The sequence below is a fragment of the Mycteria americana genome, chromosome 5 (genome assembly GCF_035582795.1).
Source record: "Mycteria americana isolate JAX WOST 10 ecotype Jacksonville Zoo and Gardens chromosome 5, USCA_MyAme_1.0, whole genome shotgun sequence".
Lineage (NCBI taxonomy): Eukaryota > Metazoa > Chordata > Aves > Ciconiiformes > Ciconiidae > Mycteria > Mycteria americana.
In genome coordinates, this window is record NC_134369.1 from 15,279,271 (window position 1) to 15,293,452 (window position 14,182).

Below are 14,182 nucleotides of genomic sequence, written 5' to 3' on the forward strand. Positions count from 1 at the left end.
ACAACCTGCGATTCTTACAGGCATCTTAAGACTGCATACTGTCTGTTCTATCTTGTTTGCAATTCAATCACAAAGTACTTGCAGTATAAAAATCAAAACATTGTAAAAGAAGTGTGTATGGTCTTTAAGCACGATCAGTGGATATTTAGGGAGGGATTAAATCAAGTAAGGTAGCTTTATGAATCAGTCTGAGACATATAACATCTAATATGAATCCTAAGATTGTATCCAGAAAAATACTGTGCACTTACTGCCAAGCACTGAACCAACTCGCCACTTCCTGTGACACAAGTGGGAGCAGGACATACTCAGAACTTCAAAGAAGCAACCTGTTATCTGAAAAAAAGAGTAACCACATAATTTAAAATCATTCACTGCCCTTTCTACCATGAGGTGTTGACCAAATAATATATTTTTGTAACTCCCCTCTTGCTCCCATCACTCAAATTATCAAAAGACAGTGCTAGTGAGCTCTTCCACATTCTTCATCGCAGCCTTAGCACTTTCCAAACACCCTATTTGGTAGGGTGCCTACCAAGGTTACTCAGTTACACTAGAGCTCTCCTTTCCTTTTGTTTTTTTTTCCATTAAACTTCAGAGAACACTGTGAAGAAAAGATAAGAATATGCTCCAACCTCTGTCTTTTGCTTCTTCTACTGCGAGAAAGACAGAAAGAACAGTACAAATTATTAGCCCTCGCATTCTCAGGTAACTCTGACCTCTCTCCACCCAGGCCACGTTTGTCCCATGAGATCAGAAACTTATGCCAGCTGGTGGCACTTAGCCCATTTGGCCCTTTGCATCAGCTCACAGTCCAACAAGAATCACTTGTGTGGTGGAGCCTTAAGGGTAGGGCCCACCACTATACTGCTCAGACTGCATGATCAACAGCCTCCGGATCCCACTGAAGGTGGGCAGATACATTTAAGACAAATTCCTCAGCAGCAAAGGCTGTAGCAGGAAAAATGGAGGCTGGGTCAAAATTTAAAGTCTTAAGCTGAGGCATCAAATATTTTCTGACTGTTCATAACTTGTGACTACTGAATTACACAAGGAAGAAAAACTAAGCTTTCCTATACCCATTCTGAGGTCCTTCTGAAGGCACTTCTGCTTCCAACAGCACCGTGAGAGTCACAGCACTCGGTCCACACCCTTGCACCCCTTCCCAACAACACAAATTGTCCCCAGCCTTTCCCAGGAGGCTGCCCTCAGCTCCAGCCACCCAGTGCCAGCACCCACAGCAGATGCGATGGAGTAAATGCTTTAACTGCTACCTGCTTCCCCTCAGATCAAAATAAGCCCAGTGCTCAACGCGTTCGATATGGACTGGAGATGCTGGGAGGGTGCCAGAAGCAGGGAGGGGACGAAGGGGTGTATTCCCCCCCCCGCCCTTCCCCTGCAGTCGCTGCCCTGCAGGAGGACGGGGTGCGGCAGGACAGCAGGGGCGCCCAGAGGGTGCAGAGGGAAGAGCCGCGGGTGGGGAGCCTGTACGGGAGGTGGAGGTCCGGAGGGGCGACAGCCCTTACCCGGCAGGGGCGGTGGCGGAGGACGCCGGCAGCCGCTACCCTCAGCCCCGCCGTGCGCGCGGGGCCGTCAGTCGGTCGGCCGTTGCTAGCGGGTCGCCGCCCAAGTCGCGCGCCGGGCCGTTGGACGGCCGTTACCAACGGCCCCCCGCGGAGGCGGCCCAGGGTGCGCGCGGCTCAGCTCTGCCGGGACGCGGGTGGCGAAGGAGGCGCTGGCGCCTGTGAGCGGTGCCTTGGCACTGCAGGAGACGGGTGCTCGATGCGCAGGCTGCGAGGCGGCCGCTGCTCAGCGAGGCCTGGGCAGATGCTCGCCACCTCGTCCTTCCCTGCGCTCCAGAGAGCTCCAGAGCGGCGGTGATGCGTTTAGCTGTGGCAGCCCAGAAACACCGTTATTCTGAATTTGTGAAATGCTGGACGCATCTCGGAAAGAAATGTTCTACCATATGTTGGACTAAGGAATGAGTAGTAACGACCAACGGACGTTACTTTACAAGCTGGCTGAACTTTGCAGTCTTGCTGCCCACTGTAACAGTCTTCCCCGCTGACTGCAGCAGGGGCTAGGAGGAGCTGGTGATTTCCAATAATTATATTAATCTGCTCATAACTTTGTAATTTTAGAGTTCCACCTTAAATAACTGATAAATTGCAAATACAGAAAATGATCATTAAATAATTTCTCATAGGATAAAAGAGCCATTAATCTTTCCTAAACTGTTATACATGCATACATGTATGCATGGGAGAAGTGAAGCGATGCCATCCTTAGTACAGATTACTGCAGCTCAGAGAAATAGCATAACGTGAATATTCATACTTACTCATTTTCCTTGAAATAAGCCCTTTCTTCCTTAAAATAACCTAAAGCTGCTAGGATAGCTAGTGCTTTCCTCCTGTAGTTGGAGTCATATGAAATCAAAGCAGTGTTAGACAGATTTTGCAGGCTCTGTCCACGGGAGAAGCTATACAGGTAAGACCATATACAGCGACTTTTATATCCTCCACTTTTTCTTTCAACCCATACTGTAGTTGTCAAAACTAGAAGAGCTTGCTAGTCTCTACAGTCACACTCCTTGAAACAGGTAGTTTGTACCTAAAGGTTTTTCCAAAAGCCCTTTTTCCTGCATGATCTCTCAACATGTGGTGAAAGACTTGCATTTCTTTTTGTGTGGGTGGGTGGGTTTCGGGGGATTTCTTTTTCCCTCTCCAGCACTTACCCTTTGGTTTTCCAGCAGCTGCAGCTATTCTAGTGGAATTAACTAAGTCTTGCATCAAGTGTGGATTTCCTGATGTTTGAATAAAAGATGTTTCATTGTGAGTGAGTAATTTGATCATTAAAATCGATGATCTCCAGCTTTTCTGAATTAAGTCTGCTAAGTTTTAACCAGATCCTGCAAAAAAATGGGAGTTTAGCATCCTGAATATTTTAGATCATATGATGGACTTGGCAATTCAGTTGTACATGGACTGACTGTTTTGATTCTCTGATTTTCTTCCATTAAAAAGAATAAATAGGGCTGTCGCAAAACTCTTTATCAAGGCTCTTCATTGAAAGATAAGGCTGCAAACTTAATTGCTAATTTGCCCCCAATCACTTCATCAACCAAAATACCACACCGTGTTCCTGACTAGGAAAGGGCTGTACCCGTTAGCAGCCCAACACAATGAGTGTAGATGCTGAGGAATATGAGAATGAGCTGCAGACGTTGGCCAGGCTCAGATGCTCTCATTAGCTTCGATCTCCTATTGCCACTGTTGAACATAAAATTACCCGGCTAGGTGCACTAGTAATCTAACCTGGTAGGACAGTTATTATGTTTTAAATTTTGTAGGTTATTTGTGACTAATTAGTTGGGAACATACAGTAGCTATAAAGACATTATTAGCCATCATGGGGTCTTGGTGGCAGAGATACCTTTCCACTTGCTGACTGTAGTGTTTTCCAGGCTAGGGTCTTGCTGCACGGCTGTGGATCGTAGCACAATATGTATATTTCCTGATTTCCAGATACAACCCTGTGTGGCCTGACTTAAAAAGGAGATTAGTCATGTGTCTGAAGTGTGAGGTACCTCATTCATAAAATTACAGCTGGATGTTGCGGAAGCAATGCAAGAGTCAGGGGTTTTTGTACTTCGCGTTTACAAGTTTTGAGCTTACATCCCATTTTTGAAACCTAATTTAAAATGATTAGTTGGTTTCTTCACACATCCTGCTAGTAGCTAATTAACCATAAGAATGGCAAAAAAATACCCAAATAATCAATATGCATTTCTTTTGTAATATGATTATTTGAGTATAATTATGCAAAGCTCTAATTACCTTTTTTCTTACCGAGTGATCCTTTGCTGATGAGCTACAACAGCAACCAGACCTCTAAGTAGGTTTTAATACAAGTACAGAAGCTTTTAAAGTCTGCGGTGTCAAAGTAAATTAAAGTGTCCCTAAGTAGTTCTTAATACAACTGACCACAGTGGTTTCTACAGGGCAATTATGCTTTACTGTGTCAATCATCCAACAGGCATTAATATAAAGCAGAACAGCTCTGAAGAAATTTGTTATGGACTGTCATATCAAGAACCCAAATGCTAACCTGCAACGGCCTTGATATTATTAGAACTACTAAGGGTCAGATTCCAATTAATCTGCAGATTTAACAGTCCTCCACTGTAGTGGGTCTTGATACAATTAAGCAATAATAGATGACAGGAAGGATACTTCCTGGCAGTTAATGACCAATGGCAGTATTTGAAGGCCCTTAACCCAGCTGGTCATTAACTGTTCAGAGACACAACCTGGAGCTCATATTTTCTATTGTAAACCATATATTAAAGAAATAAATCAACTACTATTTTTCTCCCCTTCCTCCCCACCCCCCTCCCATCCCGTGCAAGCTGCTGCTGTTGGGCTACTGTGGTAGCAATCAATTGCCTCAGGAAAATCCCAGTGCCAGTAACCAGTGGGGAGCCAGACCATCACGCCGAACCTTGTAATCCTGAAAACCCCTAACTGCAGTGAGTCCTAAGGTCTCCCAAAGAACCTGCCACTGCAGCTGGTGAGCAGAGCTTGTGTTCTGAGGCTGCGTTTCAGTGCTCGGCCGGAGGGAGAAATGTGTCCGAGGGAAGGAGAATGGACCCGAGCAGCAGGAGAGCCTTGGTTCTCATCTTGGTGGTGCTCTGTCACTCATTTGGTGCCAGAGAAGTGGCTTGGCTTCTAGTGCAGTAGATCTTTCCTGTGATGACTGGAATAACAATGGTAACTTAGGAGGTCAAGAGACTTATTTATTACTCATCCAGCACTGTGCTGTCTTTCCCTCGCAGTGACCTGACGCATACACTGTGTTATTAGTAAAATTTCTGAAGGCCATTTAGAGTGACAATGAGGCTAGTGCAGGGAAGCCAGCATGACCGAGTTGCTCAGAGGTGCTGTCCTCCAGGGAAGGAAACCAGATGGTGCCTGTGCATGGCCACCCATCTGTCCTGGGCACGCTACTCCTCTCGGCACCAGGAACAACATGGGTGCTGCTCTGTGGCCTCCAGCACACTACCGTCTCCAGAAGATTGTTGTATGTGTGGAGACAGCATCGTACCCTGTCCTGCATGGTAATTTGTGTGTATTTTTTTTAGATTGACATTTAGAGGTGTCAAATAGACATTTTGTCTGTTACTGCTGCAGGAAGCAGTGACTTTATGCCATTCCTCAGCTTGCTTTTCATTGTACCTATGTAACAACCCAACTGACACCATCAGTGTTTCCCAGATTACTGATCATTATTCACAGCTGCAGATTCCAGCAAGAAAAGGAGACAAATCATGTGGTAAGGGGTGTGTGTGGGGAAAACAGAGAAAAAGCTAAAATTTAGATGGCATAAGTTGACTTAAGTGGAGCAATATGAAAATACAGCAGCAGAGCATTGGACTCCATTTCAGATGTATCATATGAAAGTAAAATTCAGGCCCAATGATATCTCCAGGTGCCTTTGACCTTAGTAGCTTAAGCTGGACTGACTGTCATCTAATGCCTAATTCTGTCTTTCGAACTTATGGTATGGTCATTGCCACGTTTTGTGGAACCGTTGTAGATTCCGTAGCAGAAATACAGGGTTTTTTCTGCCTTCTCCTCAAGACCACTTTAGTGTTGCAGTTTGACTAACTAGTTGATTGCTTACCAGAAACCAAAGCTTAAATTGCACAAGTCGATATTTATGTATTTATCCATTATAACATGTTGGTCAGCAACTTCATTACATCCACATTTGACCCTGAAGTATTTCATCACATAGATTCATAATGCAGTATGTAATTTTTAATAATTTCATGTATGATTCCCTCTCCAGGGAACTAAGAATTCTTTCCCACTTAGATGTCTCAGGGTGGTTTGTGCAATAACTGAAACAAGGCTGAAATCTGATGTAATGCACAATCAAAATGTTCTGTTACATTATAGTACAGTACACTTCAATGTAATTTATTCTTTTCCTGTGAGAAGCATGACTAATTACTAAGTCAAAAGCCAATCATAATACACAAATGGCAGCAGTTTACGGACATGGCAATATGGCAACTATAGGTTTTTTTGTTGTCAACTTTGGTTAGTTTGTTTAATGTTATATGCAGCGGAAAAGGGGAAGGCAAAGAAAGAAGAAACATGAGAACCATTTTGTCTCATTTCTACTCAATAAAAATCCTTCTGAGATTATGTTGCTACCAATAGCACTTCCTGCTTACAAAATTGACGGTACCCAGTGAATATTATCAAATTAGGTTGGTTATCATGCATGTCTTTTACAGCATATGGTGTTAATGGATTTCAGAGGCTGATAAATGCCTTTGTAGAATGGAAAGGCATGGGGAAAACCTAAGAGCTGGAAGATTCAGTAGCTAAATTTAAAGGAGGCCAGCTGAACAGTCCTAGTTGCATCTTCCTGTCCATCAGCTCATCATGGTCAATCTTTAATGCTAACTTCAAAGGACTAATAAGGGATGCATAGAATAAGTCACACACACATCTCATAAAACAAAATTTATCTTTAATTTGTAAGTGTCAACAGCAGTACAAAAGATGGAGTGATGGTGAATAGATTAAGGGTAGAGAGGACAGTCTTGAGGTAAATGAGCATAAATAGGCAGTCTTATAGACACTCCCCTGAGGGGTCTAAACCCCTGTCATGGCATATACTGTATCACCCAAGGATGACATGTTTAACATATCAGGAAAGCACCTTGTGCAAAAAAAAAAAAAAAAATCCCCCCACCCGAAACATGTAGGTAAGGTGCCAACGCACACCAGAACATACTGTATATGGACAGTGTCTTTCAATTTTGTCTTTTCCATTAGTAACTGAGGCAGAGGAGGAGAAGACTCTTAAAAGTACCACTGAAAGATTATTTAATATTTAATTTACCTCACGTCAATACTGCACAACAAAATCCAAGAAGTCTGTTTATGCAATGAAGCAGAGCTAAGAATAACTATTCTCTTTTTTAAATTGAGAACAGATTTTTTTTTTAAATCAGTATCCTTAGCAAACTTTTTTCTTTTTTTTATACTGTATCAAGAGGAGAGTGTGAGATGTGATGGCAACCTTTAAGTTCATTTAAAAACTTTACACTGGACTGTACAAGATTTTTTTGATAAACTATTTACATTTTCAGACTTTAAAACATATTCAAAGCAGCAATAGACACTAGTTTTTCCTCTAAACGCCCAAATAATTACCGGCCATGGGCCCAGGTAGGTACCTGCATTGTATATAGAATTTCTACAAAGAAAACCTGCCCATTAAGTTAGCCAGTGGGTGTCCAACGAGCAGCCCTCGCCATTAAGAGCTGCACCCACAGTGTTGCTATAGGAATCAAAGCATAGTACCTTGACAAGAGTCTCAGTTGTCCCAACAGCTCTACACAAACTTTACAATTTGAAACAGCAGCTAGCATGTCAGTCCAGCATGTCAGTGAATTGTGCTGATTAAATTAACATAGAGTACAATCTCACAATATACATCACAAACAAATTACAATGTCAGGAAATAAGAGTTACAGTAAGATAAGTTATGTAGTAACAGCTTATAAGCTTGTCTTAATGTAATAAAAAAATTTTTACATGGGAAATACAATAATGAATGAACATAAATGCTAAGCATTCTAGTTTGCTACAAGCTGAAGAAGGGTACAAGAAAAAAAACGTTGCTTTCTAGAAAGCAAAACAAATGACAAAGGAAGACAAACGGAGAATGCACACTAGCAGGTCTGCAATGTGCAGCATACAAACAGTTAAATATTTGCACATTCCCCATACTCCAAGAGCACCAAGGACCTCACTTGTGGTTTTTAGAAAGCGGAAATTACAAAGCAAGCCATGTCACTAAGTTGCTTTATAGCTTTCATATTGCCATAAATACCAATTTGATAAGTTTTCCTTTAGCCCAGTTCACCCCACCCCACCCCCTTTTTACCCAGCGTGTGAAATCTCAGAATACTTCTTTGTCACCATTTCCAACAAATCTGGTAGTTAAAAAAGGGCGATGGATTAAAATGAAATATATTTGCATATACTTTTTTTTTTCCTTCTGTAGCAGGACATTACAGTATATCAAAAATGTAGTTTGATCTGAGGAAAATCACAGATATTAATGGGTTATATAAAAAAAAAAGGTTTGGGGGAAGTTTTTTTTAAAGGAAAAAGAGTAAGTGTTTTGTAAAAGATCAAACGAGGTCATATAGTATTATTCTTTAAAAAGAACATGCTTAAGTGCCAACTTGAATCTTAAAAAAGCATGCAAAACACCAAGGGTCCAAGCCCATTCATTAACTTCTCATAAAAACATGAAGAACTCTATCATACATTCTGCTGGCTGCATCTCCAGTGCAGTTGTTCACACTGTGGCCCTGGCTCAGCAAAGTTTGCCCCGCTTAACACCAACGCTTTACTGGTCCTCATGACCGCCATGGAAGTACCAACTTGCTTAAATTAAGCAGGTAGATAAGTGTTTTGCTGGGGGAGGATCGGGATGTTAATCTTGTAGTATGTTTTGCTCGGAAATGATTTTGAAATGCCATGCCTTTGATATGACCAAAAAACAAAACCAGAAAGCCAACCCAGAGAGAGAACTATGTTTTAGATTGCATTGGGAGGTGGTTGTGTTTGTACTCAAAGCAGGAACTGCCCACAGCTGACTGCCGTACACTTTGCACAGGGTATCATATTTGTTGTGACTAATACTGCTGTTTGTTTTGCATTCCCATCCCAGAGCAATCCCATCTTTTGCCCTCCCCCTGCCTCATGCTGCACCTGAGTACACTGATTTAGGAGCACATTGTGATCCCATGTATTTTCAGCAGGCGGTTTCGCAAGCTATATGGTGATGCCCAAACGTACAGGCAGACCAGAAGTGGGCCACTTCGTCAGAGTCATTTCTCCATGTAAACCTGAACCCTGGAAAGCAGTTCTGTTTCCATTAAGACTTTTATCTTCCATTTTTATGAAATATGAAGTGGACTATTCTAGCTGGTATCAGACTGTTTCGGGAGTGTTCTTCTCTTGAAAATACGTATTTTATAATTTTCCAAAAAGAAAATATATTGTATCTGTTAATTAAATAAACTGTCTGTTCACAGAGAAAATAGTATTACTATATTTGTGCATTACCTGAATGGAGTTGTTATTTTTTTTTCAGAGTTGTTAAGGGGGGGCTCAAACACTACGCTTAAAAAGCAATTCCACAAGTCCTTTTTGTGTATTGTGTGAACAATTTCCCCTGGTATTATAGCCTAATATGATAATAATGTGATTTAATTAATGTAGAAAATAAAGGTTTGATATTATTAAGTCTCGACTGCCTTGCAAGGGCCTTCTTAGTCATGATAATCTTTCCAGGGATATGCTTTTGACTTCCAAATGCCATTCGTGTTAAGAAGTAAAATATGTCATCAGTTTTACTTGGATTCAGAAGACTAACTGTGTTTCCTATCAAATGTATCAGAAATTTGGTATGTTTAATGTATCAACTTTCTAAAAAAGAAGAAAGTATTCTGTGTTTGTGGAATATGCTATTAAAAATCAGTGAGAGCACAAGTGAGGCATCTTGCTGTCCCAGCTACAGGTCCACAATACTGCGCTCACACTGCGGGTGTAAATTCAGCATCTACATGAGGTACAGTGACTTGTCAGCATTTAATATGGACCAACATACACTGATATAGAACAAAAGTAAATACATAACTTATACTTCACTAAGTATCCATGAACAAAAAATAAAATTCTATTTCCTATGTTATATTTACACAATTTAAAAAAATTCTAAAATGAGATGGTAAATTCATCAAAAACTTTGTTTTGAGCTCCGATTAATAAAGTAAAAATGTTGGGTTTTATCCTTATGATTGTCCTTCCTTGATTTCTACTGACATTTTAGAGCCAATGTCGGCTAATAAATAGAATAAAATGCTCATATGCACAATTCAGATTCAAATATGTTCCTCCCACTCCCCCAGCCAATAAATGCAATTTTTACCAGCTGGCGATTCCTGAACAGCCAGTCATTTTCAAGAATGTGGCTTTAACATACAGAGCATCAGCATTGAGGCAGGGCTGGAGCTAAAACAAAGTGTTCATACATACATGTATTTTGCATAAATAAATGAAATAACAAGACATAAAAATGACTCAAATCCGGCAACTGTGAGGCAGGCCCACACGAGTCGAAACAGATGACTTTTGTTCATGTAGTTTTCGTACAACAGTTTCACATTAGTCAGAAGTGATAAAAAATACCATTTATATCCAGTGCTTATAACACTTACGAAACAACATCTGTGAGTGTGTGTTTTTTTGTACTACAAGCAAAATCAAGTTTCAGTCCTAAAGAACAGTCCTTTGTTCTCCACAAGCCTGCAGAATATTATTTTGGCATGGTCATAAAATTTAAAAAAATTAACCAACTAATCTAAATGTTTGCCTTTGTGCAAAAAAATAATTACATAAAATACAATGCTAGCAATACTGCATTCTACCTATGCAACAAAACCAGAAAAAAAGAGAGCAAGAGAGAAAGAAAGTCACATGGGGGGAGGGAGAGATACTTCCAACTGGAGAATTATGTAAGACATTAATAAATAGTCATTTTTTTAGGAAATAATGGTATCCTCCCCCCAATCTGAGCTGAATGTTTTAAAAACAGTTCAAATTCCCAAGCAATTATAAGAACAAAAAACACTTTCTATCAGTACCTTAGCCAGCTTAAAGAGGGCGCTCACCAGCTAATGACACAGCATATGCCTTTAAAGTCTTGGCTAGACCAATTTATTGCTTATTAGACATGGACTCAGAACACATTTAAATAAATATTAAAAATATAGCATTTTGTTCCAAATTACAAAATGGTCAGAGAAATTTGACCATTGTGTTTCTATGCCATTATCTTTATAAATTGTCCTGTAAATTGAACAATGCTCTTTGTCTTGGGGGTTGTTCTCGCACATTTAAATGATTCCTACAGTGGCAACAATGGCTATCTCTGCTCAAACAGGTATTAGCGGGGCTATGAGGAAAATGACTGCTCCTGATACAGCATCTTGTCATTGCACCTCACATGCGTTTCTGCAAGATAGGATGATAGCACGAGGATAGCCAGCATTAACACTATACTTCTTTCATTGTCTGGGCCCTAAACAAAGCCGGTTCAGCTCTGTGGGAAGATTCCCACAGACTTCAAGAGGAGCTGCTCTAGGCCCACTCATACCTCTCAGCCCAAGTCTGAATTTATCACCAATGTGCTGAACATATCCAATTCAAAATAAAAGCTGAGGGAGTTAAGGAGCTTCAGCGCACGTATTCATCAGGCCCGTTGGATCTGCATATATATACAGTGATGTATTTGTGAACAGGAGTGGAGTGTGAGGGAAAAAAATAAAGGCAATTTCTTCTCTGTCTCTGAAATTTAATAAATTCGCAATCTTTGAATGTCTCTCTCTCATATATTTCCCAGAATTTGCTCTAGCAATTGCATTGTTTCTAGTATTAATACAAATAAAAACTTTAGTTTCTGTAGCACCTTACATCCCAAGATCCCAAAGCACTTGACAAGCATTTATCAAGATCTGGCTCACACTCCCACATGACTAATATTCAAGAAATATTTTTGATGCACCATTTTCCTAGCTTTGCAAGTCAGGTATTTGTGTGGCCTTCCCTCCCCCACTATCAGTCTCACATATAAATCACTGCATACATACTTAAGGTAGCAAACAGTTCCTTCAGGTGACAACAGGAACATGATGTACAGAGCCATGATTCACTGCAGGATTCTACAGGCCCTAAAAATTCATCATGGTTGACTCTACATGCAGTTTGGATTTCACATCTGCCTTTGCTGTCTAAGTATAGAGGTTTATAACTATAAACACAGTATTTTAGAAATATTTGTACTGTATGTACATATAAAAGTACTCACTTTATTTTGCATTACATATAGCAGAGTGTTAACAAGTGCTCCTTGAACATACAGTGTTACAGGAACAACTGAATTTCTCATTCATAAATGTCATGTTCATTTTAGTAGCAGGTGCACTTTTATTTTCATATACTTGTGTAATTTAGGGGAGGAGAAAGAAGGGGCTCTTTAAAATATCAATAAGGAATTGTAAGTGTAATGCCACCAACAGTACTTTTAAAAATAAATATTAAGTATTTGGACCCTTGACATTCTGGAATGAATAAATTATTTAAGAGAAAATGTGTTAAGACTGAATGCAAGGGTTAAAAGCAAAGGGGTAGAGAATGTAATCAGAGGTGGCCTCACACTGCTAAGACAGGCCCGTCCATAGCTGGTGATCGCTCTTTTGTGCTTACTTAAAATTCCACACTAATGGCACATCAAGAGGCAAAAGCAATTGGGCACATGCACTATGGCAACCATGTTCACTACTTAAGAATATCCTGTCTCCAGATTCCTGAGTACTTTACCATATTCTGGAAAAAATTAGGTTTTATATATAATTTTTTTAAGATGCCAAAGGATTGTCTAAGACTTTACAGTGTCTCCTTTAAGACTTTTTTTTTAAATTTTAAGATTCAAAAGTTATGAAAAGTTTGGCACATCAGAAGTTCAGCTATACATATGGAAAAAAATGGAATTCAGAGACTATTTTTTAAAGACGAGCTATGATGCACAGATGTGCACACTTGCGGACTTGTTCTGTTTCACAATATGAAATCTGCAGTTTTTGTTTTCTAAAATAATCCAGAATAAAAACACATTCACAACCTGTAGGCTGGCACAGCATACCTGAGTGAGAATGTATAACCCCCATCTAAAACAGTAACTTAAACCTTTATCAGCATCCAAAAGGAAAAAGACAAAAGGTAAGACTTGTAAGACAGCTATTGATTCATATAAGTTTTCAAGTCCTGATGTCTGATATTTAATATATGTCTTCATCTAAATTAAAAAAACAAAACAAAACAAAAACAAAAAACCCAAGTTCATGAAAAATTAGGGAAACAATCTGTCTCACACGTTAAGAAACATTTAAGACCATTCTGCTGATGTAACTGTAGGAGCCACACATGCATGCAGGCTCTTTAAGAACTTTTGTTCAAAAAAACCCCAAAAAAACCCAAGTGAGTCTGAGTACTTTAATTCTGTGAACACTCCTCAGTTGGCACTGACTGCCTCATGGGCTTCGTTTTCACTACTATAGTCTGATTTGGGATCATCCTCATAGTCCTCGTACATTTCTATTTCATCCTCTCCATTTATCATTTCATTTCCAGCAAGGCTTCCGCTGTCCGTCTTCATACCATAAGTGCTCTGAATGACGGGGATGCTGGGCTCAGGGCTGGCAGAGGTGCTTGAGCAATCTGATGTCATCTGAGGTGATGGCGTGGTAGTCGCCATGGTAATAGCACCAGGATAGACAACCCCCGTTCCCGTGGTGATTGGAATTTGAGGCTGTTGTCTGGAAGGAAAAACAAGAGAGGAAAGTGATTTCCTGTGTTCAGAGGAGGGAAGATCTGCAAGTCCAAATGAAAGAAAAGCGAGTGGTTTCCTAGAAAGGCTGCATGCATTCCTCTGGGGTTCACAATCCTGTCCCGTACGGTATTGGTTCATCTTAGCTCCCTCCAAGGACAACCGAAGAGTAACCTGTTTACTACCTACCAGACGTTGATCCTTTTATGTATTTTATGTGTTTGTTTAAACTATACTGCAAACTAGCACTTGGACAGAGATCATCAAAAGGCTTCAGGCACCCGCATGATGCCTACCTGCTACTGTAGACATCACGTATCCAAAATCTAAACCCTCCAAACTCCTGGCAAGAGCTTCTGTAAATGAGGGGACCTCAAGATTACCTGTAAGTACTGAAAATGGCAGACAGATGACTAAGTAACCTTATCTAATTGTAAGTATGTAATTTACTACTTAAGTGCTAGGTAGACTCCTACGTCACTTAGAAATACTTTTGATATTTTATTGCTGGCTGTTGATTTTTATTTAAATCCATGATCAGAATGCCATTTGTTCATCAGGATTTAATGTGTAAGACTGAGTTTTTGAAGCAAAGTACTTTAAAAAAAAGAACAAATGTTCTTTTTTCTATGGTAACGGACAGTCTACAGAACTTAAGACTTCCTCCTGAGGACCCAATGTCAGATCTGATTTATTT

General features: G+C 40.3%; 1 protein-coding gene across 10 annotated transcripts in view; it reads right to left on the minus strand.

The window, feature by feature from the left end:
• Positions 1-6,529: 6,529 nt before the first annotated feature.
• SOX6 (SRY-box transcription factor 6) overlaps positions 6,530-14,182 on the minus strand; it is a 379,444-nt gene continuing 371,791 nt past the window's right edge. For all 10 annotated transcript variants that reach the window (XM_075502220.1, XM_075502218.1, XM_075502219.1 and 7 more), the window contains one exon: positions 6,530-13,474. In XM_075502220.1, the coding sequence (XP_075358335.1) occupies positions 13,171-13,474 (304 nt within the window). In that variant the 3' untranslated portion in view covers positions 6,530-13,170. The remainder of the gene's footprint in view (positions 13,475-14,182) is intronic.